This window comes from Solenopsis invicta, chromosome 4 (assembly GCF_016802725.1).
Source record: "Solenopsis invicta isolate M01_SB chromosome 4, UNIL_Sinv_3.0, whole genome shotgun sequence".
NCBI classification, from domain to species: Eukaryota; Metazoa; Arthropoda; class Insecta; order Hymenoptera; family Formicidae; genus Solenopsis; species Solenopsis invicta.
Window position 1 is genome coordinate 8,408,310 of NC_052667.1, and position 26,089 is coordinate 8,434,398.

The window sequence follows — 26,089 nt, forward strand, 5'->3', positions numbered from 1 at the left end:
GATTCGGCCAATACTTTTTGTTTCGGTGCATTTGAATAAATGATACAACAATATCCGCACTTTTTGGTAATACAATATTTCTTGAAACATTTTTAAAAATAATATTTAGATGTAAACTTTCCAAAGAAAAATGTAATAGAAACTTAGCTATTAACACACACAAACACACAAATTGATTTTTACAGAAAGATACGTATTTTGTCGATTTTTTAAAAAGGTTCATATAGTTAACATGTTTCTGTTTCTTTTTTATTAAATTCTGATAAAACTAAATATCATGTTTATAATATTTGATGCTCTATAATAAAATTATTTTTTAAATAAAGTATCCAAATATCGCATTTATTAAAATAAAATTAAGGTGAAAAATTAATATCCTCATATATTATTGCAATAATAGAATCAATACTACAGTATTAATTCAAATAAATAAATTTCTATGAAAGAATGTGTTTTTTGTTAACCTTTTTTGAAATTGTTGCCGTAATAAAATAAAATACAAGAATCTTAATTTATTCATGTTTTATTATAACAAAAATTTCAAAAAAAATTAGCAATAAATGCAATAAATTTTTAAAAATTAGCAAACCTATTTTAACATCTTCCGTCACTTCTCGTGCAATTACTGGACCAGTAGGAAAAATTCTTAAAGTTTCCTTAATCACGCGTTCCAAATAATTCATACGTTGCAGATCCTCATATTTAACAGGCGCAGCTTTTGGAGTTTTTGTTCCATAAATTTCTAACAACTCCTTATATACTTTTTCCTATTATAAAGTTAAATAAAGTATTTATATTCAATGTACCTAATAATAAAATACAACATATTTTATTAATTTATATTAAAATTTTGTTCTCTTTTAATCATAACACAATTCAACACTTTTTTGAAACGTAATAAAGCGTTTTCCAATGAATTTTCCGATCGTTGAAAACAAATTTGACGCCCAAAAGCTATCACATCATAATTTTTGAGAAAAATTAAGTTAAAATTAATGGCTTATAAAATTAACTTAGTTATGTTGAAAGTTATACAAAAAACTCAATTAACGTTTACGTTGAATTAAATTACAAGTTAATTGTGAAAATCGTTATTCGTATTAAATTAGACATTTGTAATTTTTAACGTTAAATTACTCAAAGCAATTATAATATAGATCATCAAACAAATTTAATACCCCGTAAAAGTTTTACATATACGTATATGTATAATTATATATAGTTATTATCTTTTTCACAATCTTTTTTCTTTTACATGGATACATTTTTAACTTTATAGTTATTTAATTTAATAATTTAAAGTTTGCATTTTAAAAATAACAAGTTAAAATTAAAAATTAAATAATTTAAAATTAACTAAGTTAAGTTAACAAATACTAACTATTTAACTTTTTAATTCACTTTTAACCTTTTAGCTAATTATTACCCAATCTTGGAATTGATCAATTGCATTAATCAGTTGGCTGAATTGTACAAATGCGATTGGTCAATTTTCTTCCTTTTCGAGCAACAATTTTTAACATTATGAATACAATGTTTTAGAACTGACTCGACGTGGGGTCAATAATATTATTGCATACGTACCTGTATTTCTGAGAAATTTGCTAACACGAAAATCACAAAGTACATCGTAACAGCAATGGTGTCACTGGCCTATGTAAATAAAAATAACATCTTATAATCTGTTTGAAAATAGTTATATACTCCTCTTTAAATCTCGTCACTCTACAAGAGTGAAAATAGTACGTGTCTGTGTAATTTTTCGAGTGGCATTTAATTTTATAACATTAGAGAGCAGATATCGTACGTACCGTTATTAACATCGTAATCAAATGATAGAAAATTTCTTTTTCCGTGAATTTTTTATTATGAGTTGAACTCATTAAAATGTTCACAAGTCTTTTACCTATAATATTATATGAAAAAAAGATTTGTATAAATTACTTATTAACCTATTTAAACTTAATGTTTTATTCTAAAAGCTTATGGTAAAAATAAATTTTGAACAAATAGAATACATGACATATTAAAGATAAAAGACAAATAAAAAAGACAGAAGATAAAAGTATTTTAAATACAACTTTCAATTTGTTAGTTTTAATCAACATTGGAGGCATTACATATTATTGCAAGATACAAGAATAAAAATATTGACGAACTTACGAGTTATGCCATCATTAACGTTTGTTGTATTTGATTCATTTGTCCATTGCTGAATTACCTACATAATAATAGAGATTGTATAGTGAAGGAAGTAACACAGATTATTAATAAATACCTTATCAATAAGAGATTGAACAAAGATTATTGTCTTTCGCTGTGTGCTTCCCATAGAAGTGAAATTAAATATAAAATCAGGAATCAAAAATGCGTTCCGAAATCTTGCTCCTATAATTTTTTTCATTCTGAAAGATGTTATGAAAAATAAACTTTTATATCTATATGAAATATCACTATGAATATTTCTACAGCACCGATTAATTGTTACAAAAAGTTAATAATTTAATTTCAAAGAGAATTTCGACCTTTCACATTTCATATGCAACACCTTTAACAAGAATTCTGAAATGTTGCAACAGAAATATTTCTAAAATTTATCATATGCAGTTTTTCAAATAAAACTTTTTAAAATTAAGCAAATTTTTTACTTGAACATAAATATCATGAAAGACACTTTTATTTATAAAAAAATGTTAATTAATAATCTTTATTAGATTTTATATTCAAATAAGTACCGCAAAACAAAGTTTTATGAACATTCTATAAAATATATTCGATTAAAATTTTTTTAAATAATTTTGTTGGCTCAAAAAATTTTTGTAATGAAACTTAACATTTTTTTAAATACTTTCTTTTTAAAATAATTTGTTTCTAATAAACATTACACACTGTTCACAACATGAGATTAATTGTAAAGTTGTAAGAGAGATGCACAGGCGGATGATCATACTCCACAATCACAGTTCACATATAACATGACTTCAGTTGCCGAATTCATACACACATTACAACATATATTAAATTCAATAATATTATTTAAAATTGACCTTCAAAGCCTTCAAATTAGATAAAAGTTAAAAAATTATTGTGTAATATATATTTCTCAAAATTACGTAGAGATATACACCTGTAAAAATTTCCAACACCAGCAAAACTGAAATTCAGTTTTTATAAAAATATAGCAAACACTATAATGATTATTAATCTATAATATCTAAATAGACTGTAGCAAGGTAATATTAACAGGTGCTTAATTTTAGAATTTAACACAAATTATATATGAAATATCATGATATTCCACGACTCCAAATATATTCTACGATCGCCGACTTTCCTCTACTTTTATTAGAATTTTAACAATAAATTACTTTAAATTTTGGCAATAATTAGAAACAATGTTTTGTGACTTTGTAACTATCTTTGGATATTTTAACTTGTTGTTGTGGAGAAGAAATAAGATCATGTTTTATTCAATTTTTATTAAATTTAACTCAATTTTCAAAGAAGATCTAAACTATGGTCAAAACGACATTTGTCATACTTCCATATACGATAATATTCTCAAGTCTTAAATACATTAGATAATACTTATGCATCAAAAACTGCTCGCTCTCATAAATAAATTATTTTTTTCAGATTTAACAAATTTAACTTAAGATTAGCATTTTTTCAGTTTTTTTGGTGTTAATGAAAATGAAATATTTTAAGAAAATATCGCATTCAAATAATTTTTTTATTATGTATTTATTAAATTTATATTAGAAGACTCCACAATTTATAAGAAAATTATATACCTTCCAAGTGCCTCCACAATTTCATTGAGTATATTTTCTTTCACCTTGATACCAATCATAGTGCCTGTGCATAACAATATGTGAAATGGAAACTTTTAAGTCAATATGTAGTCGATTAATTATTGTTTTATATACTATGCATAAATAAAACATAATCGAAGTAATTTTAAATGGCAAAGAACATTTTATAATAGGAACAGATGAATGAGTATTAGGTGATAATATACATTAATTGATATTGAATTATTATTTGGTATACATTACTAAATTTTAACTCTATTTCTTATTTCACTTTCAATAAAGTAGCTATTATCAATTACTAACTTTTAGCGATAAAATGTAAATATATTTTCCATAATTTATACATAAAAATAGGAATTAATGTTACAAATTAAACAAATTACAATTTTTTAAAAAAGACATCTTATTACAGGCGACTTAAATCATTATATTATAACTACGCCTAATGTTCTTAATAAGCTGCTTCTTTTTTATTTATTTTCAATTTAATATTGTATATCATTAAATAAAATAATTTTAATTTACCCGCCTTTTGTTAATTTTAAGTTAAAATTACTCACAATCAGTTCCATAACTGTCTTTTCTGATAATTCTTTTAGTAATTGTCAGATAGAAATCGAGCTTGCATAAGTTAAGCATTTTTTTTATCAAAAGATTGAAGTTTTATTTTTAATGAAATATTATAATAATAAGTAGACTACTTATGAATTGAAGTAAAATTAAATGTAATTCTCTATATTACATAAAATTTATGTATTCAAAAAGTATTTCAAAATAGACTGCACATAGTTGCCAATACTTTAATTATCAGTAATTCACGTAATTTATCATACCGGGTGTCCCAGACCACCCGTCCCACCCGATTTTTTCGTAAACGCGACATTTTAAAGAAAAATGTTTCAGACAAAAGTTGTAGGGTTTTAAAAGATCTATTTACTGATTTTATCAGTTTGACCTTGGATGGCGTCGCCAAGGTCAGATCAAAATAACATTAACTTTTTTAAATAGGACACCTCATTTTTGGTTCCAGAATCTAATAGCTGGTGTCAAGACCTTTCCAAAACACTATAAGAAAGTTTATTTTTGTTGAGTACTTTCCGAGTTGTGAGGCTTGAAAGTTACGGTGTACTGTTACCTTCAAGCGTCATAACTCGGAAAGTCCTTAACCAAAATAAACTTATTTATAGTGTTTTGGAAAGCTCTCGAAATCGACTACAAGAAAATGCAATGAAAAATATAAGCAGAGGACACCGACTTCGCCCATGGTATCACGTCGTATAATGCTTTCTCTCTCGACCCAGCGTCGAGCGAGGAGGATGCACTATCGTAAAGCCCCCCACCACTTTCCGCCCGCACCCCGATCGTCGCCGCGCAGCCTAGACACACGTACGAGCGCGGCTCCGCGTGTGTGCGGCAGCCGAGCGCTAGCGTCGAGAGACACCATTTCTGCCGGTGCGTGTACCTATAGTCCTACGCGTAGAGTTTTGAAGATACCTAATTACCGAGATCTCTAACATTCGGTACAGCTCTATGATGCCGTTTATTCTTGATTTATTAATATTAATCTTCGTTTAATGTTGATTATTGTAGCAATAAAGTAATTTTCACGAAAAAGCACCCTTACATACCACTCCTAAAAGTCATTGCTTAGAATTCATAATATTACGCAACTCGTCACCAATTCACGTTTTCTAATAAGCAACCCGGTCGTAAGCGTAATTTGTAGTTATGCCTTACCCGAACGAAGAAGCTGCGTTAATGATGTCAGTTTTGGGTAGAGCTGGAAGTTTTCGAGCAGCTGAAATAATGTGGCGAAATGAATATCCCGATCATACACCACATTCGCGCAAAGTTTTCAGTCGCTTACAACGTCGAATAATTGTAAAAGGTATTGTTCAGCCGGATCATAATAAGGGAAGGCAAATTCATCGATCAGTTCGTTCAGTAAGAGCACCTGATGTAATTACATCTGCCTTTGTAACCCCGAATGATTCTTTAAAGCGACGAGCAATAGATAGTGGAATAAGTCGAAGCACGATCAGTCGAATTTTTCGTGAAAATTCATTCCATCCATATCGAATGTCACTTCACCAGGCCATGACATTGAACGATCATAGACAAAGACTGATATTCTGTAATTGGATTACTCAACAATTACCTAATTTCCATAGAAGTATTTTATTTTCTGATGAGTGCACCTTTAAAAGTGACGGCGAAATAAACACACATAATTTTCGTTATTGGGCACAAGAGAATCCACATTGGTATCGAGAAATGGATCATCAACGTATCTGGAAAGTCAATGTTTGGTGCGGAATTGTTGATACGCATATCGTGGGACCATTTTTCTTTCAAGAGAATTTAAACCGTTTTTTATACGCCGATTTACTCGAAAACGAACTTCCACGTTTACTTGAAGATATTTCACTCCAATTACGTCTAAATATGTGGTTTCAACAGGATGGATGTCCCGCCCACACGTTTGTCATTGCTCGTCATCAACTGAACCGCATATTTCGCGGCCGATGGATAGGTAAACATGGTCCACATAATTGGCCACCACGATCACCGGACCTTACAATTTTAGATTATTATTTGTGGGGACGAATAAAAGACCTTGTATACCGCGAACGACCTACGACTGCAGAAGATATGAAAAACAGGATTCGACAAGTCATTCAGTCTCTAGATACTGACGAAATTCGTCGGGCGACGGATGATTTCCAAAGTAGGGTAACAGCCTGTATAAATGCACGTGGTGGACATTTTGAACATCGAGACTGAACAACATGCGTATGCACAAAGGTGACGGCAAGGGGAACCACCTTATGAAAGCACCCCGACAAAGGTGACGGCGAGGGGAACCACCTTAAAAAAGCACTCCGACAAAGGTGACGGCAAGGGGAACCACCTTATGAAAGCACCCCGACAAAGGTGACGGCAAGGGGAACCACCTTATGAAAGCACCCCGACAAAGGTGACGGCAAGGGGAACCACCTTATGAAAGCACCCCGACAAAGGTGACGGCGAGGGGAACCACCTTAAAAAGCACCCCGATAAGGTGTAAGTACGATCTTGTTACCTACACGTGGTACACCTTAGGTAACGCTAATACCTACAGGCGGCACCGATTATTTCGTTTTTACATTTTAAAAATGTTACTTTGACTTATACCTTTATGCCCAAGATCGATCTCAAGGTCGAATTCAAGATCATCATCAGGTTGATCCCTCGAAATCATGCAAATTTTGTCTGAGCCATTTTTTTGTACAAGCACATCCCTACGTTTTAAAAGGGTGGGACGGGTGGTCTGAAACAGGTATATTTTTCATTGCATTTTCTTGTAGTCGATTTCGAGAGCTTTCCAAAACACTATAAATAAGTTTATTTTGGTTAAGGACTTTCCGAGTTATGACGCTTGAAGGTAACAGTACACCGTAACTTTCAAGCCTCACAACTCGGAAAGTACTCAACAAAAATAAACTTTCTTATAGTGTTTTGGAAAGGTCTTGACACCAGCTATTAGATTCAGGAACCAAAAATGAGGTGTCCTATTTAAAAAAGTTAATGTTATTTTGATCTGACCTTGGCGACGTCATCCAAGGTCAAACTGATAAAATCAGTAAATAGATCTTTTAAAACCCTACAACTTTTGTCTGAAACATTTTTCTTTAAAATGTCGCGTTTACGAAAAAATCGGGTGGGACGGGTGGTCTGGGACACCCGGTATACGTAATTTATCTTATACTTAAAAGTAGATAAAAATTGTATTGCCTTACCAAATGCAATTTTAAGAGTATATCTCTCTAAAGAAGGCTTAAGAAAGAAAATTTCGTTTCCATTATGCCCAATTTTTTCTAATTCTTCAGTTAATATTGAAGCTTCTTGAACAAATATGTCAACAAACTCTCTCAACATGACTGTTTGAAAAATTGGGGCTATCATTTTTCGATCTCCAGTCCATATGTGTGCTAAATTAAATATTACGGAAGAATAAAAAAATAGAAGGAAAATAATGAGTTGTACAATAATAAGAAGAATATTAGTAAAATAGGCTGCTTATAAGATTTATGATATTAGCTTATAGAATAAAAGTAAGTTAGAGTATATAGAATAAAAGTAATGAATCTATACTATTATATATGTTGCATTCTTTATGTTGCGATGATATGAAAAAGATTGAATATGTTGATAAAGTAGAATTCAGACATATTAAATTACATCTATTTGACATTATCGCGTTTATATCAATTAAATTACCGATTTACTTTTTTAATAGATAAAAATGTAAATAAATTATCGATATCATCGATATGTTACCATCAAAGTTCTTATCATATAAACATGGTAATGAATTTATTTTGACAGCTGACCCAACGGCTATCGTAACATCTTGTTATTGAATTGATATTTCGTTGAAAGCATTAATTATGCATATATAATGTAAAAATATGTTTCATATAGTAATAATTTCTTAATATAAATGTCACTGCGTATTTATACGACAACCTCAATGTCAAGAGGTACCTTTGTGGTACCTTTGTCAAGTCACCATGCCTGAACGCGCGAAATGTCAGCTCAGTGATTCGTAAATTTTAATCGCGAATAATTTGAAAACCGTTATACTCTCGACATTTTTGTATTAGAATTTTTTTCTTAGAATTTTCCAAAGAATCCGCTCTTAAAATGGGATGCGAGCTACATCCTGTATATCTTACCAGGGGCTGTCAATAATCCTGAACCGAATATTGGTTTTACAGCATTATACATCATACTTTTATCCAAACAAAAATGGCTTTGTAAAACGGTCTGTAAACATCACATATTATTTAATGGTTTTATAATATAGGTATACTTGTCAACAAAATTATCTCAACTAGTAAGTTTATATTAAAATTACATAAACTACCAGAAACTTCAAATGAGCATAGCTTTGCAAAAGTTGTCGTATGCAGGACAATAAAAGAAACTGCAGAGGCATTATATTTGAAAAAAAATTTTTGTAATTTTTTTACTAAATCAATATAATAAGAAAAATTAAAGACAATTGGCATAGACATAAACGAAAAAAATGCAGAAAATTTTTGAGTAGTACACGGCACTCTCGTTATAACATGGAAGTTCGATATGATTCTTGTAAGTAAAAGAATCACAGGCTAGAATAAAAGATACAGTATTACGTGACTTTTCATTCTTGTCTTGACAAAAGTTTTGTTTTTTAAACAAAACAATTCCATTTTCTTTTTAAATTTTTTGAAAGCAAATTTCCAAAATTGGACTTCAGATTGAAAGATTTAAAGCAAGATAATTTTAACAGTTTCATTAAAATTTAAATAAATTGAATGTTTCCAAATATTTTGTACAGTAAAAGTATGTTAAAATTATGTTGAAAATTTGTTAAACTTTTGCTGAAAATTGTTTTAAAACGTGAAAAAATTTCAGAAAATGTTTTATGATCATTTCTCCAAACCTTCTTTCAAAACTTACTTGCTAATTTCTGTGCAATTTCGTTACATATTTCTCCGCAATTCCTACGCAAATGGATTCAATTTTTGAACAAATTGCGAAGAAATGTACAGAAAAAGTGCAGCGAAATTTGCAGAGAAATATTTCATCAAAATACGTATTCATATTTCATAAAATGTTATAAATGTTATTTCTTTACCTTTATTTGATCTGGTTCGTATATTACGAAGACCAACTTAGGACCTATCCAAAATTGAAAAGGTGATGAAAATTTTTCGCACATCTGCATAATAATACTTAGAAAATCTAAAAAGTTTCGAAGTCTTAGAAATATTATATTTTAACCATAAAATTATTTATTGTATTGTTTAAAGTTTTGAATACATATAGATAGATAGTTTTAAAACGGTTTAACGTAGCTTAACTTGAAACTCGGTTTAATTTACTTTCTATATTGACCGAGTTTACACCGAACACTTGACACGCATACTAACAAGTAACTTTCTATTAAATTGTTTTAATTTCGACAATACGTGTAAATGTATACGTGATATCTATATTTAATTAATTATCTTGATTCATATTGTACCAGCTTAATATACTATTCATTAAATTTATTACCGAAATTAAGATAATTGAATAGAAAATTACTAAATATTACGCGTATCAAGTATTCGGTGTAAACAAAGCCATTTTCTAACTCTTAGGACTAGAAAAAAGAATAGATAATTAAACCGAGTTTCAAGTCAATTTACATTGATGTAAGTGGATTTTAGATACATATCGTAACATTCTATTACATTTTGATTCGTTTCTTTATATTTATCAGAAATTGGGTATATCTGGTGTTATATTAAAATAAAAATAATATAAATATACCTTCAGATTTTTGTTGTAGAAAGATATATGAAGTACCGATGAGAGGCAGTCGTACTGGACCTGGTAATGTGTTCACTGCTTCAAAGGGAAAGAATTTTCGAATAAAGTAATTTATTATTATACACGCAAGAGTCGCAATCAGTGCAACAATAATGAACAACATTGCTCTTAGTACATATAATGACGAAATACTAAAGTAATATTGAAAGTTGAAATGCGAACACTACTTACTTGCTAATGATCTTATATAGTTTCCCCGGGCGGATCCCGGTAGCGCACAGGACTGATAGCACACCATCACTCTCAGTGGTCGATTTCGAGAAATTTTCCATTGATTGGATTAGATAAGTCAAGATGATTGGTTGGTGGGCTGTGATCTTTAAAACAACATTACGTGATGTTTATTACATATAATGTGATTCCTCTAATTATTCTGCACATAAAAGTATTATCAAGATAGATTTACTGAAAAATTAACAGTTTTTTCGATTTTATATTATATTCTGGTATATTTTGATATAAAATATTATGTAAAACATCTCGAAAACTATTAATTTTATAGTAGTTGTACCTTAACTTACTATTTTTATGTGCAAAATAATGAGATAAATCAATTGATGTAAAGAAAACATCTATAACAAAAAAACATTTGCGAAAATTAAATTATTACGCAAATAATTCTTTTAAGAAAGAATTTCGCTTAGTAAACTAATAGCAGCAGTGAATCAAGAAATTAGAAACAAACTAATACTTTGCTTAGCGATAACAGTGGCGATATGGCTTGAAACCATAATATTTTATATGTAGGTTCGATGTGGGTTAGAAAATATCCTACTTTTCTTTTTCTATAAAATCGTATTCCTAAGTTGAAGTGATAAGAAACTCGCGAGATTGTTTTTCTCATTTTAAAATATGTAAAAGATAAGAAGTTATTAATATTCAACAATCTTAATCTTTAATATTCGCACTTAAATCTCAATCGTTGAAAATAAAATGACATTCTCAAGTGGAAATGATAAAAAACTCTTGAGAGTGTTTTTGTCATTTTAGAAATATAAAAAACAAAGTTATTAATATCCGACAGTCTTAATCTTTAATCTTTGCATTTAAATCACAATTCTTGAAATCAAGTAGCTATTAAATTTACGTCTGTATTTGAAATTAAACTGAGTAAAAGTAAAGCTGAATTTAGACAAATCAATTTGATCGAGTTAATTTTTTATTTGAGTAATCGAACTTTGTACTTTTACGATCTATAAATAATAAATATCATAAATAAGTATACGTACTTGTAATACTATAATACATCATATAATACATTATTGTAATAAAATTACAATTCTTTTTACTCGATATCCTACTATGATCGAAAGTGTATAAATTGAAATTAAAAGAATGGTCATACTTTGTGTTGTGTTCAAGTTGAAAGTTTAAAACGACACGAAAGTTTAAAAAGTTCCTCGCAAGAAAAGCCCAAAACAGTACTATCACATACGTTTAAAATTGTTCTTGGCTCTGTTCCTCTTACTGAAGACAGCACGCACCAGACTGGGGAACGTTAAAATCTATTGTACTCTCGCGCCTTACGGGAAATAAACATCTGTTATAATACTGCCATGGTGAAATCAATCGTTCACACCCCTTGCGAAATAAAGGTATAAATTATTTCACTTTCACAGTGCTCCAACAGAACGTGGTATAATACAAATATTCTGTTTTTATGCGGAATATGCGAATATCTATAATATGCTCAGAACATTTTTGTAATATCTCTACAGAATATTATTTTTCGCATGTTGTCAGGATATACTAAAAATATAAATACACTTCGCTACTTATACTACTTTTTAATAAGAATTGTTTTATATTACTTTAATTATTGTATCATATTGATCTTTTCTATTTGTATTCTTAAACGAATAATAGAAAAGATGCTTTATTCTAGATGCTGTTCCGCAATTTGTGAAAATAAGTAAAAAAAACTATAATTTTACATATCTTTATAATATAAATGATATGCTTTAATTATATAGGTTTCATCTTTTCGATAACATGTATTGACCTGATCTATTAGTTACGTACATGTATTAACACAAAGTGTTCACAGACGCCACTAGGGATCATTTCGTAGAAGTCGCAGAGGTCAAGAATTATTCGTCGCAGTTACGAATTGGATATGTGACCGCTTGGGAATTTCCAAAAAGAATTCCTGAGAAAGGGACATTTTTTTTATCGCGAAAAATGTTAAGTATATTGTTTTCTATTCTTTCTTCTGCATTGTTTTACGTTTGGCGATTAAATACATTTCATGTAATGTTAATACTGAAGTCTTATGAACGACATCAATATACATATATATATATATATATATATATATATATATATATATATATACATATATATAATGTATTATGCTTATAACTAGATAAGTCTTTCTAAAATATAGATTTCAGTAATATATATGTATAAATATGATATAAATAAAATTTTTCTTGACTTTAATCAAAATAAGAACAACAAAATTTTATTAAAACAATATACAAAGTCAATTTACAAAAACAAAATTAATATTATAAAAAGGTACAGATTTGTGAAACGGTATACAGTTGCGTTATTATGTAAGGCAATTGCTTCGGTAGCATACTATGCTAATTAAATTTATTTTTAAACATTTAGTGACAAGCATATTTGATTCATTTGTTTTAATTTTGTACTTATTTTGGCTGCATATTTTCTACAAATGTGATTTAAATTTACGTTTTTCAATATATGCGGTTGAATATTTCATTGATCAAGAAAAATACTTCTATTTGATATTGTTCCAGGCGATCATAGTATTTGCCATAAGAGTTATTACATTATTAGTGACAGGTACAATGTACTTATAGTTTATTAACAGTATATGTATGTGCAGAGTGTTTGAAATAGCGTAGGTAAGAAAATGCATACAAAACCAAATAAAGAAAATCTAGGATATCGAAAAATTAGAGAAGCTGTATAAGATGCGTTCCATTATTCACTCAAAGTACTGAAATCTATCCGAGATTTTTCAGAGACGTGAGAAATATTTCTAAGAAATATTTGATCAGAAAAAATAAAACATTTCAGAAAGGTTTCAAAATATCTCCGCAATGTTTCAGAGATGTCTTTGAGATAGCAAAATGTCCGCGATTGTTGCATTAGAAACTTTTAAAAATATTGCTGATTATAATTTTCAATACTTATAATCTTTTAAATATAATAAATTTAAATATTATTTTCAAAGTACTTGAAATTTAAAGTACTTCAGAAATAATATTTTAATACGAGGTGTGTTCAAAAAGTATCGCGAATTTTGTGTTTTTTCAAAAATTATTTATTTATTCATGAATATCTATTTTGTCCCCTTCAAAGTAATCCCCATGAGATATTATACACTTGTGCCAACGGTTTTTCCAATCTTCGAAGCACTTCAAAAAATCATTTTTTTTTATCTTGTTCAGCTCCTCCTTCGATGCCGTCTTTATCTCGTCAAGCGTAGCGTAACGTCGTCCTTTCATGGGCCTCTTCAGTTTAGGGAACAAGAAAAAGTCACAGGGGGCCAGATCTGGGGAATACGGTGGCTGCGGCATCATTAGTGTGTTGTTTTTGGCCAAAAAGTCGCGCACAAGCAACGATGTGTGAGCAGGGGCGTTTGGTACGAATTTCGCGGCGACCCGTCTCATGCCCAAATCATTGATAAAAATCGAATGGCACGAGCCAATCGATATGTTTAGGTCCTCAGCAACTTCTCTAACGGTGATTCGACGATTGGCCAATACCATTTTCTCCACTTCATTAATTTTTTCGTCTGTTGTTGAAGTGCTCGGGCGTCCGGCACGCTCTTCGTCGTTCACATCTTCTCGGCCTTCTGAGAACACTTTGTACCACCGATAAACGTTGCTTCGGTCCAAGGTAGCTTCTCCGTATGCCACAGTCAACATTCGGAATGCATCCGCGCACTTAATTTCGTTTTTCACACAAAATTTGATACAGGTTCTTTGATCCATTTTTTTGAATAGGTAAAAATCGAAGACGATCCAAAACACGTGCAAGCAAAGCAGCTGTCAACAATTAAGTGAACATTCAAAATGGCCGAGCTTGTCGGCATAAGTGAGAGACATGAGTACCAACATAACGCCACAAAAAGATCGAAATTCGAATATACGTAACCCGCGAAAATTCAAAATTCGCGATACTTTTTGAACACACCTCGTATATTATATTCAGAAGATTATAAATATTAAATATTACAATAAAAGTTATACATAAAATACAATTAATTTTATTTTGTTCATTAATTTATTATTTGAAATAGATAAATATAAAAATTGTAAATATGTACATAAGAATATGTATACTTTATTTGTGTCACATTCTTGTACTTTTACTACAATATATAAATATCACACGTGGCGCAAATGGACTTGAAAAATTTTTGCTCGTCTATACGACGAGAGCAGCAAAGCAAATTTTCAGCTTGAATATATTATCTAAAACAAAAATTTGCCTAACTTTAAAAAGCCCAAATCAAAAATTTACATGTGGTAGATTTTAAAAACGATTTTATTGAAACATTTTATATGACATATTGTAGAATATTTTCAAAAGTGCTACATATGAAGTGTAAAAGATTGAACTCTTTTTGAAAGCTTTTTGCAACGATTGTTATGGGACATGCAACGTGAACTATATGCGAGTTTCAGAATTTGCTGTGAATTTCGATACGCAGCCTTAATTAGAATAAAGACGAAAGAATTACTGGTACTTATCGAATGATACGAGCAATAACACCAGAACGGAAAAAACAACGAAAGAAAAACTTGCAAAATGCGAATTGATGAGAATTTTAAGGGAATAATTTGTGCTGTGGATATTCATAGCAAAGCTATAAAGTTGGTATTTGCGCAATAATAATTATACGTATTTGTAATAATTATTATAACGCACATAAATGCACATATAATACACTTTTTCTATTAAAGATTTTGCGATACCTTAATATCTAGATTTTATGTAACGTTCTTCTTTTTGATAGCAATTGAAGTAATTTGCGGAAGTCTCAATTTATTTCAGGTAAGTATAACTGTCTTGCGTTTTTAAATATATTTACGTATAATAGTAAAAAGCCAAATAGCCAAATACCAAATTTTCATAGGCAATTCTAATTAATTATTATTAATTTGTTTTATACTATTAATTTTATTTGTACTGTAATTGCCTTTGTATTTTAGATTTATCAAATGATATTGTTTGAACAAGATATTATGAAATTGTTGTTACACGTAATATTTATTCTCGCCTAATTTGTATATATGATGATGTGCAATTATATCTTGCGTAAGAAATTACGGATCGTAATGATGTATACGCTGTGTACGAAAAATATTTGTACGATATCATTCAAATAATTGTTCTACAGAATATTGCAATAACAAGCACTGTTATTTAATTGAAAAGCGAATATGGATGCGGTAAAAATTATTCTCAATTTTTCGTCTTCCCTTAAGCTATAAATTATAAATTTGCATTATGGTGCAAGTACGGCATTCAATGGTACGTGGCTTCGATGAAAATACAGAAGATGATATTATTCTTATTGCAAAGAAATACTAAAACATTCCATGTATAAATTTGTGGAACATTTGCAACGTCGTTAGAAAACGGTAAGAAAGGTATATGTACTAACTCATATGTTAATTCATGTTACTTTGAACAAGAAAAAGAATTTATATTATTGCAGTTGTTGCGTTATACCGCGATGTCATATTTCACTGTTCTTTACTCTATGAGACAGTGATGTAAAATACATTAATTAAAAATGGAGCAATATAACATACATATAAGAATATTAATTATTAAGATAATTTTGTCTATTACCTTGAAAGAAGTAGAGCTCGATAGATTAGATGGGATTGTAGAGATTGTAGAAGCTGAAGTAATACGACACGTAAAGTCATAGTTTGTAATAATATACGGAAAAATATATTTTACCAGTAACACAGTAGACTATTATTACGAGGGGCGATTCAAAAGTAACGTTACAAAGTCTGTAATAAAAAGGGAATATTTTATTCAGAAAAACCAATATAGCCACTTTGAACTATCATCGATTCAAGAGTAAGGTTACAAAGCCTACAGTGAAGAGGGATTGTTCTATTCAGACAAATTAATATAGCCACATTGAAGTATTATCCCTAGGATTATTTTTCAACATAGTTTCCATTGCGGTTTAGGCACTTGTCGCTTCGTAGGATGAGATTGAAAATTCTCTTCTCGTCAAATTGTACTGTTCTTGCACGTTCGGCACACAATATCCACTGACCGATATTGCGAGACCTTGAAACGATTGCGCGAAGCAGGCAGGAGGAAACGGTCACTACTTCTCACCGAGGGCTTCAGCCTCCTTTATAATGCGCGGCCCCATACGTCACGGAGGACCACGACGCTATTGGAGCAGTTTCGCTGGGACGATATCGATCACCTACCCTACAGCCCGGCCCTCGCTCCAAGTGACTTTCACCTGTTCCCTCACTTCAAGGAGCACTTAGGAAGTCAACGATTTGCTTCGGACAAAGAGGTGAAAGACTGCGACAACTTGGCACAACGCGGAAGAACAGGAATTTTACAAAAAGGGAATTTTCAACCTCATCCCACAAAGCGACAAGTGCCTAAACCGCAATGGAGACTATGTCGAAAAATAATCCTAGGGATAATACTTCAATGTGGTTATTAATTTTTTTGAATAGAACAATCCCTCTTCACTGTAGGCTTTGTAACCTTACTCTTGAATCGTCCCTCGTATAAATGAGTCTATAGTCGATATGTCGAAATGCATAGAACTGACCGTTTGCCACTTCTCTAAAGGAAATAAAACTTACAAATTTGCACAGTACGAAACAAATGAATAAATGCGCTAATAGAAATTCTTAAATTTGCCTGCGCGATCTTTGAAAAATAATTTTTACGGTTTTTTTCTATGAAAAATAAGTATTCGTTCAATTATCTTATGTCATTCACTTGAACTAAGTTTTCTCTCCCTCCCATCCACCTAGGTGAAATTGTTAAATTGCGCCTGTTTCGATCTCACAGTGTAATATTTTGCTACATTTTACATTACGTTAATTTAAGCAATTTACTCTAAAATTTGAGATAGAAATTGAAGAAAAATAAAGAAGTTATAAACTATGCAAATGAAAAATTGAAAGAAGAAAATAAGTGAAATAGTCAGTCCATTGTCACACGCATATACATGATCGTGAAGAAATGATCTGTACCAATACTTTACACATTGGTCTCAATAGACGTTTGTTACTCATAGTTGGTCTATGGCCTTATCAGCAGTCTAAATTTGTTCAACTTCAATTAACTTTGTTTATTAGCGTTTTGATGACATTTATTTTAGTTCAGGTACGTTTGTTTCGTATTTATTATTATATTTTGTACGTTTCGAATTTATTATTATATTTGTATATGTGGAGACTTTGTTTGATTTCGTATTCTGTCAAATCTCCACGCATAAGGGTATCGATAAGATCGGAAAAATTCGTGAAATTCGAGACTCTCCGCGTTTCTCTCTCCGACTAGCCAGGAGGCAGAGAGACTCGCTCTTCACGGAGCACAAGATAGATAACATTCATTCTTCGTAAGATAAACACATTTTGAACCTAAGACACCGCTCGAGCCTAGCCTATTGACGAATTTAAATAAAGACATGGGATTATACATGGAAACGGCAGTCGAGATATTATTTGCTGCACCATTCCTTTATCCCGTCGTGGAAAAAAAAGAATTAATAATAAAAATATCGTGATCTATTGGAACATCCCAAAGCACACGCGTTGGGATGAAAATCTGCGCTAACAACGTTAATATAATTTTAGTTTTATAAGTAACAAATATAAAATATGGTATTTTTAGGAATCTTTTATTTTGTTTTATAATAATTTTAATACATTAAAATTGTTATAAAATCATGAAAATGTTATATATATCATATCGATTTTATGTGTTACGGCGTGTAAAAAGTTTTTTTAATATCGCTTATATGTTTGGTAATCAAATTAGGATTATTTTTGGATTGAATAAGAAAATAATAAATTTCAATTCAAATTTAATCCTTTAAAATCTTTTTTCTTTGTAGTTTATGGCATTTCTTACTTCACAATGTACATCAGAATTTGTCATCAATGTTCTTGGGTCTGCATCATTTTGTGTTATCTTTGCAATTAAATATAGTTCATTTAGTGTTAACCTTGAAGTCGTAAGTAAAACATACTAGATGACAATCTATCGAAGATTGTCATCGTAAATTAAATCGTTGTTAATTACTAATCAGCGGATAAAAAAGAATAAATTAAACTCTATACAGAAAAGGATGTTATTTTTATTAACGCGTTGTAAAAAAGAAATCATATAATCTTGTAAAAATTAATATTACAAAAATGGTAAGCTGACAATTAATTTATCGCTAACAATTTTATATTGCGTAACTTAATAATTTGAGATATTTGATGGAATTTGAACTTAATAATTAAAATGTTTTTCAAAGCTTTAAATGTTACGTATCTAACATTAGTAAGTAAAACTGTTTTTAAAAAATTTCTAATACATTTTTTTTAAAAAGTAGTTGTCTATGACAAAACTTTCTAAACATATAATCATTGAATCATGCAATCAGTCAAATTTTATTTGGTTTATAAAATTTATTTTTACATGTTTATAAAGAGATACTCTTTTCGGACTATATGTAGACAACAATAATGAAATTTTTCTGCACAGTAGTGTTTAATTTCTTTCATTTTTTTTCTCGAATAATTTTAATAACATAAATAATAATTATTCAGCTTCAACAATTTTTTAAATTTTATGTGATTTATTATATACTGTATTTATGTGTTTTATTTTTGGAAATAAATATTTTTAAAATATAATGCAAACAAACACAATTTCTTTTAAACATGAGGACAATAATATGCAATATTGTTAAAATGACAGGTAAAGTGTATATTGGAACAACTGCAACATATGTATAATGAACTAACTGACAAAAATGAAATCAATATCATAAAGCAATATGCCATCTATGCAAAACGTTATACTATTGTATTAACGTGTAAGACAACTGTTTTCGATTTTTCTTAAATAAATTGTATATTATATTACAAAAATTAATCGATGAATTTATAATAAATTTTTTCATCGAAGAGATTGACTTTTAAACATTTTTCAGTGCTTTTTATATTGATGATATTGATTTTTATTTTACACTCAACTTGGTTGCAAATTTTTGACATCTTACTTCCTATAAATGAAACTCGATCACATCTTTCGTCGCCACTTGTGACGGAATACTTGGTCGATCATGAAAAATACTTCTACTTGATATTTTTTCATACAAATGCAGCCTTTTTCACTGGATCAATCGCAATGCTAGCAACGGGAACAATGTTCATAGTTTACGCGCATTATGCGTACGGAATGTTTCGAATTACCTGGTAAAGAAATAAATAAAAAAATAAGAAACACATGTAAAATGTTCAAATTAAAAAATTAAAGAGACCATTTAATATTATCAGAAGAATCATTTGCAGTTATCGTATCGCAGAAGCTATTACACACAAAACTTTACAAAAGAACAATTTACAAAATAAGAATTTGATTTACAAGGAACTAATTTGTGCCGTGGATATGCATCGCAGAGCTATGAAGTATTAAGACAATATTATAATTGTATATTAAATATAATTACATTTAATTTATAATAATTGCGGTAATGCGTACAGTAATATTATATTATATTATAATAATATATTAATGTTATAGTAATATTAATCTTTTTTAAGATTTTCTGACATGATGATATCTAAATTTAAATTAATGTTCTCCCTTTTGATAATAGTTGGTGTGATCTGCGGGGGTTTTAATATGTTTCGGGTAAATACTGTATTTTTGTCATAATATACTTATGAACAATAGTAATGAGATCACATACTACCAAATTTTCATTTGCAATTCTAATTAGTAGTTATTTTGTTAGATATTAGTGATTTAATTTTAACGACAATCATTAAAATACTCTTGAACTTTAGGCTTTTCAGTTGACATTCTTTGAATATAACATCGGAGAACTTTCGCTACGATTAATATTTCTCTTTATTCTCTTTGGTTATGTGCTCCTAGGCAACTATCTTGCACAAGGAATTATAGATCACAATAATGATGTATTTGCTACTGCGTGAGGAAAATATTTACTTTAATAATTATATGCACATATATATTTGTTAGATTTTTCTTTCTGAAAGTAATAAGCAATTCGCTTAATGTACTTCGGTAAAATTGTTCACAGATTTTCTTTTCTCAACTATGAATTCATTATGATGTAGGTACAACGTTCAATGGTACATAGCTCCGTTGCAAATACAAAAAATAATACTGTTCTTTTTGCTAAGGCAAAACAAGGAGTTCACTCTAAATATTGCTGGATTATATGTGGCCTCATTAGAAGGTGCAGCCTCGGTGAGAGACATCGTTCAATGTGTTAAATGTAGCATATGTGTACGTTGAATATTTTCAATAAAAAAAACTTGTTCTATTACAGATAATAAATACCGGGTTGTCGTGTTTCACTGTTCTTTACGCTACACGAAATTAACCAAAAAAAGTCAATTAGTAGTAGTAAAATAATAAAGAAATTAGACAACTTATAAGCCATAATCCAAAGAGACACTGAACTCATCGATAATTTCGATGAAAGAAATATTAATTCTAAAAGAATATAAAAGTATTTATAATCTGAGGGCGAGTATCATTTCTCTGAATGATCCAATGTAATTTACAAACGTACAAAGCACAACATGAATTAGAGAGATATGACATTACATTACATTACCGAACTGCTAAATATATGTATGTAAATATTTTTTTATGAAAAATAAAACATTTGTTCTGTTTGTGACATGAATGACGTGTGTTCTATTTCTGATATAAATTGATATAAATGATCAGCCTCCTGACACGATTGTAGTTCTGCTTACAAGGGAACCTCTCGAAGTGTTACACCCCGATTTTAATGAAATTTTACACACATTTAGGTAACATAATTGGATGATTTTAGAAATTAAACTATAATATAATAGAAGTTGCGGCCAATATTTGGTTCCAAGAGGTGAAATTATCCTTTACGTGTACAGCGGTTTTCAGCTTTGTCCGTTGTATCTTGAAAACTATTCGAGATATCAAAAAATGTTTTCTACGAAAGATTTACAATAAAATTACATCTATTTAGTCATGTTAATAACATTTTGAAAAAAATAATTATTTTTTAAAATTAACAAAAGTAATTGTTTAAAAAATAATTCTAAAAAAATATTATTGATGTGAATAAATAGAAATAATTTTATTGTGAAACTTTTGTATTAAGCATTTTTTTAAATATTTTGAGTGGTTTGAGAGATATAGTGGAAAAAGCTAAAAAATTGCTTTACATATAAGAACTGATTTCACCCCTCAAAACTGTATATTGACAACAACTGATATTTTTTTAAATCATCTAATTATGTTACCTAAATGTATGTAAAGTTTCATTAAAATCGGGGTGTGATACTTCGTTTCTTGGCAATAAAACTTTTAAAACTTTTTAAAAAATTAATTATTAAGTAAATGATAAAGTGCTATTATTTCTACACCATCTATCATAAGATAGATTAGCATGGCGCGCTTTTTTTATAATAGTTTTTCCCGTAGACCTAATCCACTCTCTATTTCATTCTCTACTTTTTAATACACGAATTCCAAATATCATCCTCATTCTCTTGAAATTTATATTATTATTTATTTCATAAAAATTTATCCAACTTTTATATGACAAAATATTTTTTATGTTATAATATTACAAAATGATAAAATTTTTTATTTTAAATCTGCACGAATTTCAATATTTCCATGATATCAAGATAATTTACCGTGCCATATTTCCTATAATGTATAAGTACATGTTTTTATTATAAACAGCAATAAATGTATATTTAAATGTATATTTATAAATATATATTTATTGATTATTTTACAACTAATTGTAAATTTTGCTATTAACGTGATAATTATATGACAAACTGTTTGCAATTATAATATTCTTTAAAAAAATGCTGCATACAAAAATATTTCTTGCACCAGGAACATCGTATTATAGCAGGTGCATCACATACGAGGTGTGTTCAAAAAGTATCGCGAATTTTGTGTTTTTTCAAAAATTATTTATTTATTCATGAATATCTATTTTGTCCCCTTCAAAGTAATCCCCATGAGATATTATACACTTGTGCCAACGGTTTTTCCAATCTTCGAAGCACTTCAAAAAATCATTTTTTTTTTATCTTGTTCAGCTCCTCCTTCGATGCCGTCTTTATCTCGTCAAGCGTAGCGTAACGTCGTCCTTTCATGGGCCTCTTCAGTTTAGGGAACAAGAAAAAGTCACAGGGGGCCAGATCTGGGGAATACGGTGGCTGCGGCATCATTAGTGTGTTGTTTTTGGCCAAAAAGTCGCGCACAAGCAACGATGTGTGAGCAGGGGCGTTTGGTACGAATTTCGCGGCGACCCGTCTCATGCCCAAATCATTGATAAAAATCGAATGGCACGAGCCAATCGATATGTTTAGGTCCTCAGCAACTTCTCTAACGGTGATTCGACGATTGGCCAATACCATTTTCTCCACTTCATTAATTTTTTCGTCTGTTGTTGAAGTGCTCGGGCGTCCGGCACGCTCTTCGTCGTTCACATCTTCTCGGCCTTCTGAGAACATTTTGTACCACCGATAAACGTTGCTTCGGTCCAAGGTAGCTTCTCCGTATGCCACAGTCAACATTCGGAATGCATCCGCGCACTTAATTTCGTTTTTCACACAAAATTTGATACAGGTTCTTTGATCCATTTTTTTGAATAGGTAAAAATCGAAGACGATCCAAAACACGTGCAAGCAAAGCAGCTGTCAACAATTAAGTGAACATTCAAAATGGCCGAGCTTGTCGACATAAGTGAGAGACATGAGTACCAACATAACGCCACAAAAAGATCGAAATTCGAATATACGTAACCCGCGAAAATTCAAAATTCGCGATACTTTTTGAACACACCTCGTATGGAACAGAGTGGTATTTCTTGAATATCCTTTCTAGAGAAACAAAAATCTACTTGCGTAGTTATTCTCTACTTTCTCATAATTCCTTCGCAAAGCAGTGTATGTACACGAAGAAATGGCGAGACTAAAGAGATTTTTTTTTCACCCGACAACATACAGTTGATCGATGAATAATTAACATTGTTGAACGTGTCACATGTATATATATATATATATATCGATGATAGTATTGTGTGACCATTTATTTTTTAACTATTAAAACTATATGCATGTAAAATCAAAGAACATAGGGAAATGAAAGAAATGAATAAACATTTTCCTCTTTAAAATTGTTCTTGTCTCTGTTCATTTTACTTAAGACAGCACGTATAAGACTTGCGTAGTCTGTTGTCACACAAATTCTTTCACGAAGCATTACCTTACGAGAAATAAACATCTGTTGTATTATTGCCATAGTGAAATCGATCGTTTACACCCCTTGCGAAATAAAAGTATAAATTATTTTCCTTTCACAGTGCTCTAACGGAACATGGTATCATGTGAATATTCTGTTTTCATGCAGAATATCTATAATATGCTCAAAATATTTTTTATACCATCTCTATAGAATATTATTTTTTGTATGTTGTCAGGATATGCTAAAGATATTATAAATATACTTTGCTACTTGTACTACTTTTCGATATTATTTGTTTTATATTTACTGTAATTATTGTATTATATTGATCATTCCTATTTGTATATTTATTTAATTTTAAACGAATAATAGGAAAGTTATTCTAGATGTTATTCCGCAATTTGTGAAAATCAGTAAAAAAACTATAATTTTATATAGATATGTTTATATAAATAATATGCTTTAATTATATATGTTTCATCTTTTCGATAACATACTTAGATCTATCATTTATACACATGTATAACTAGATAATAAAAATTTTTGGAAATATAGATTTCAATATATATGTATATATAAATATGATATAAATATAATTTTTCTTGAGCTTAATCAAAAGAATAACAACAAAATTTTGTTAAAACAATATATAAAATGTTTGTTGGAGCAACTGCATCATATGAATGATGAGTTGACAAGAACAAAATTAATATTATAAAAAGAGTATGATAGTTTTGCGAAACGGTATACGGTTGCGTTATTATATATATATATATATATATGTAAGGCAATTGCTTCTATTGCATGCAATTTATATTAAATAAGACATATGTCAAAAGTTAGGGCCGGTGGAGTGCCAAAAAGAAACAAAGTAAAAAAAAGAGCTTTTATGATACAATAATTGTACCTACTTTTTTTTTTTATCTTAGTCACAATTATTTTTTAAGCACTTTTGATATAGGAAACAAACTTTTTTTAAGTTTTCTGTATAAAAATTCGCTCGACTTCATATTACGTTAATAACTATATGCACATATTATATATTTATTAGATCTTTGTTTCTGAATGTAATAAGCATTACGTTTAATGTGGTAAAATTGTTCACAAATTTTCTTTTCTCAACTATTAATTCATTATGATGTAGATACAACGCTTACAAGATGAGGACCCGACAATGATCTCGCCGATTTTAAAATTTTATAGGTGTGTAGTATTCACTTCTTACATCTTTATTGTAGTAAAGCCGTTTGTTGCACAACTTAGGCATTTTCAAGAAAATGACAATTAAATATTTCCAGTATCTATATTATATCTACCTACCGTTACAGAAAAACGATTCTCAAGTAAGCAGCGTGGCGTAGGGCATAAGGACGTCGACTGGTATGTTTGGGATCATCCCAGGTTCCATCCCCGCAGATGCGACTTTTCTTATGTTATATTTTTTAATTGTTATATATAATTTTTTATCCGTTTTTAATTATTTAATATAAAATGTTAATTTTAAAAAATTAGGAAATTTAAAAATGCTTTTTTATTATTAATTAAATTAAAATTTTTTATGATTTGCAGCGGTAAGCGCAGCGAGTCCGGAGGGTAAGACTATGATTATTATCTATTAATTAATTATTGCCTTTGTCTTATAATCTTTTAACATTTTTGAAGATGTCGTTTCAGTCGTGGAACTTTTGCACTTATTAATATTTTACAAGCAGTACATTTCTACTTATTATTATCAACAGCTAGAATTAGGATCAAAACAAACCGACACAATGTCTTTGTGTCTATCCTAATGTACTTTTCGTATTACTCATGTTAAATGATTGGTTCATCAATAAACAATAAATAAATAAATAAATATATAAATACTTAAATAAAGCGTGGAAAAATCTGGACAATATATTATGATAATCTTCAATCAAGAAAACATGATAGAAAGCATTAGGGTAAAGTTGCCTATTATAAGACACTTTTTTTTAAAGGCTTATAATTTATTTAATTTATACCATTAACTCTTGTTTTTATAATCAAATTATAATAAATATATTTAAGTTTTAATTAAAAGCGCTTTTTGATATTATTTGTTTTATATTCATGCACGATGGCACACCTGCCCATTCTGCACGTAAGATATCTTTTTGTTATAAAAATATTTATTACTAATAAAATTTAAAATCTATTAAAATTAGTTGAAGATCGCTTTCTCAGTTACGACACTACCGTACATCTTCAAAGATTAATTTTTATATTATAAAAATCTTAGTAACAATAGTCGTTATGACAATGGGAAAAAATTTTTGTGATACAAGTAAATATGTTCTTAGAACTATTTAAGCAAATTATTTACTTGACGCAAGTAAATATTACTTCAAGAATACTTC

At 29.5% G+C, this 26,089-nt stretch overlaps 2 protein-coding genes and 1 long non-coding RNA gene across 8 annotated transcripts; 2 read left to right on the plus strand and 1 right to left on the minus strand.

Annotated features, from left to right (window-relative positions):
* Positions 1–460: 460 nt before the first annotated feature.
* LOC105196290 (cytochrome P450 4c21) lies at positions 461–16,838 on the minus strand. Of its 6 annotated transcripts, XM_039447933.1 has the most exons (12): positions 16,059–16,838; positions 10,392–10,537; positions 10,161–10,238; positions 9,481–9,587; positions 8,534–8,624; positions 7,595–7,786; positions 3,795–3,858; positions 2,279–2,405; positions 2,164–2,221; positions 1,812–1,906; positions 1,585–1,653; positions 461–767 (listed from the first exon to the last, which is right to left on the minus strand). In XM_039447933.1, the coding sequence occupies exons 2-12, from the start codon at positions 10,456–10,458 to the stop codon at positions 513–515; spliced, it is 1,203 nt and encodes a 400-aa protein (XP_039303867.1). In that variant the 5' UTR covers positions 10,459–10,537; positions 16,059–16,838; the 3' UTR covers positions 461–512. The 6 variants fall into 6 exon arrangements, with proteins under 6 accessions (XP_039303867.1, XP_039303869.1, XP_039303866.1 ...); XM_039447935.1 differs by lacking the exon at positions 16,059–16,838 and having other exon boundaries at positions 9,481–9,524; positions 10,392–10,691; XM_039447932.1 differs by lacking the exon at positions 16,059–16,838 and having other exon boundaries at positions 10,392–10,691.
* A 1,258-nt stretch (positions 16,839–18,096) lies between these two features.
* LOC113004251 lies at positions 18,097–21,141 on the plus strand. Its single transcript, XM_026137075.2, has 8 exons — positions 18,097–18,441; positions 19,176–19,293; positions 19,411–19,675; positions 19,772–19,888; positions 20,024–20,114; positions 20,270–20,415; positions 20,564–20,696; positions 20,779–21,141. Exons 1-8 carry the CDS (start codon positions 18,325–18,327, stop codon positions 20,830–20,832), a joined length of 1,041 nt encoding a protein of 346 aa, XP_025992860.2. The 5' UTR covers positions 18,097–18,324; the 3' UTR covers positions 20,833–21,141.
* Positions 21,142–23,225: 2,084 nt separating this feature from the next.
* LOC120357478 lies at positions 23,226–25,582 on the plus strand. The gene is made up of 2 exons (XR_005574495.1): positions 23,226–24,914; positions 25,040–25,582. It is a non-coding gene; the product is annotated as an uncharacterized LOC120357478 (long non-coding RNA).
* Positions 25,583–26,089: the final 507 nt, after the last annotated feature.

Coding starts and splice junctions, on each gene's coding strand:
- LOC113004251 (XM_026137075.2), top strand. CDS start 18,325: ATGGCATTTCTTACTTCACAATGTACATCAGAATTTGTCATCAATGTT. Junction 18,442..19,175: donor TTAGTGTTAACCTTGAAGTC/GTAAGTAAAACA, acceptor TTAAAATGACAG/GTAAAGTGTATATTGGAACA. Junction 20,697..20,778: donor CATTAGAAGGTGCAGCCTCG/GTGAGAGACATC, acceptor GTTCTATTACAG/ATAATAAATACCGGGTTGTC.
- LOC105196290 (XM_039447931.1), bottom strand. CDS start 10,323: ATGTTGTTCATTATTGTTGCACTGATTGCGACTCTTGCGTGTATAATA. Junction 2,222..2,278: donor TTCAATCTCTTATTGATAAG/GTATTTATTAAT, acceptor ATTATTATGTAG/GTAATTCAGCAATGGACAAA. Junction 1,654..1,811: donor TGATTACGATGTTAATAACG/GTACGTACGATA, acceptor TTATTTACATAG/GCCAGTGACACCATTGCTGT.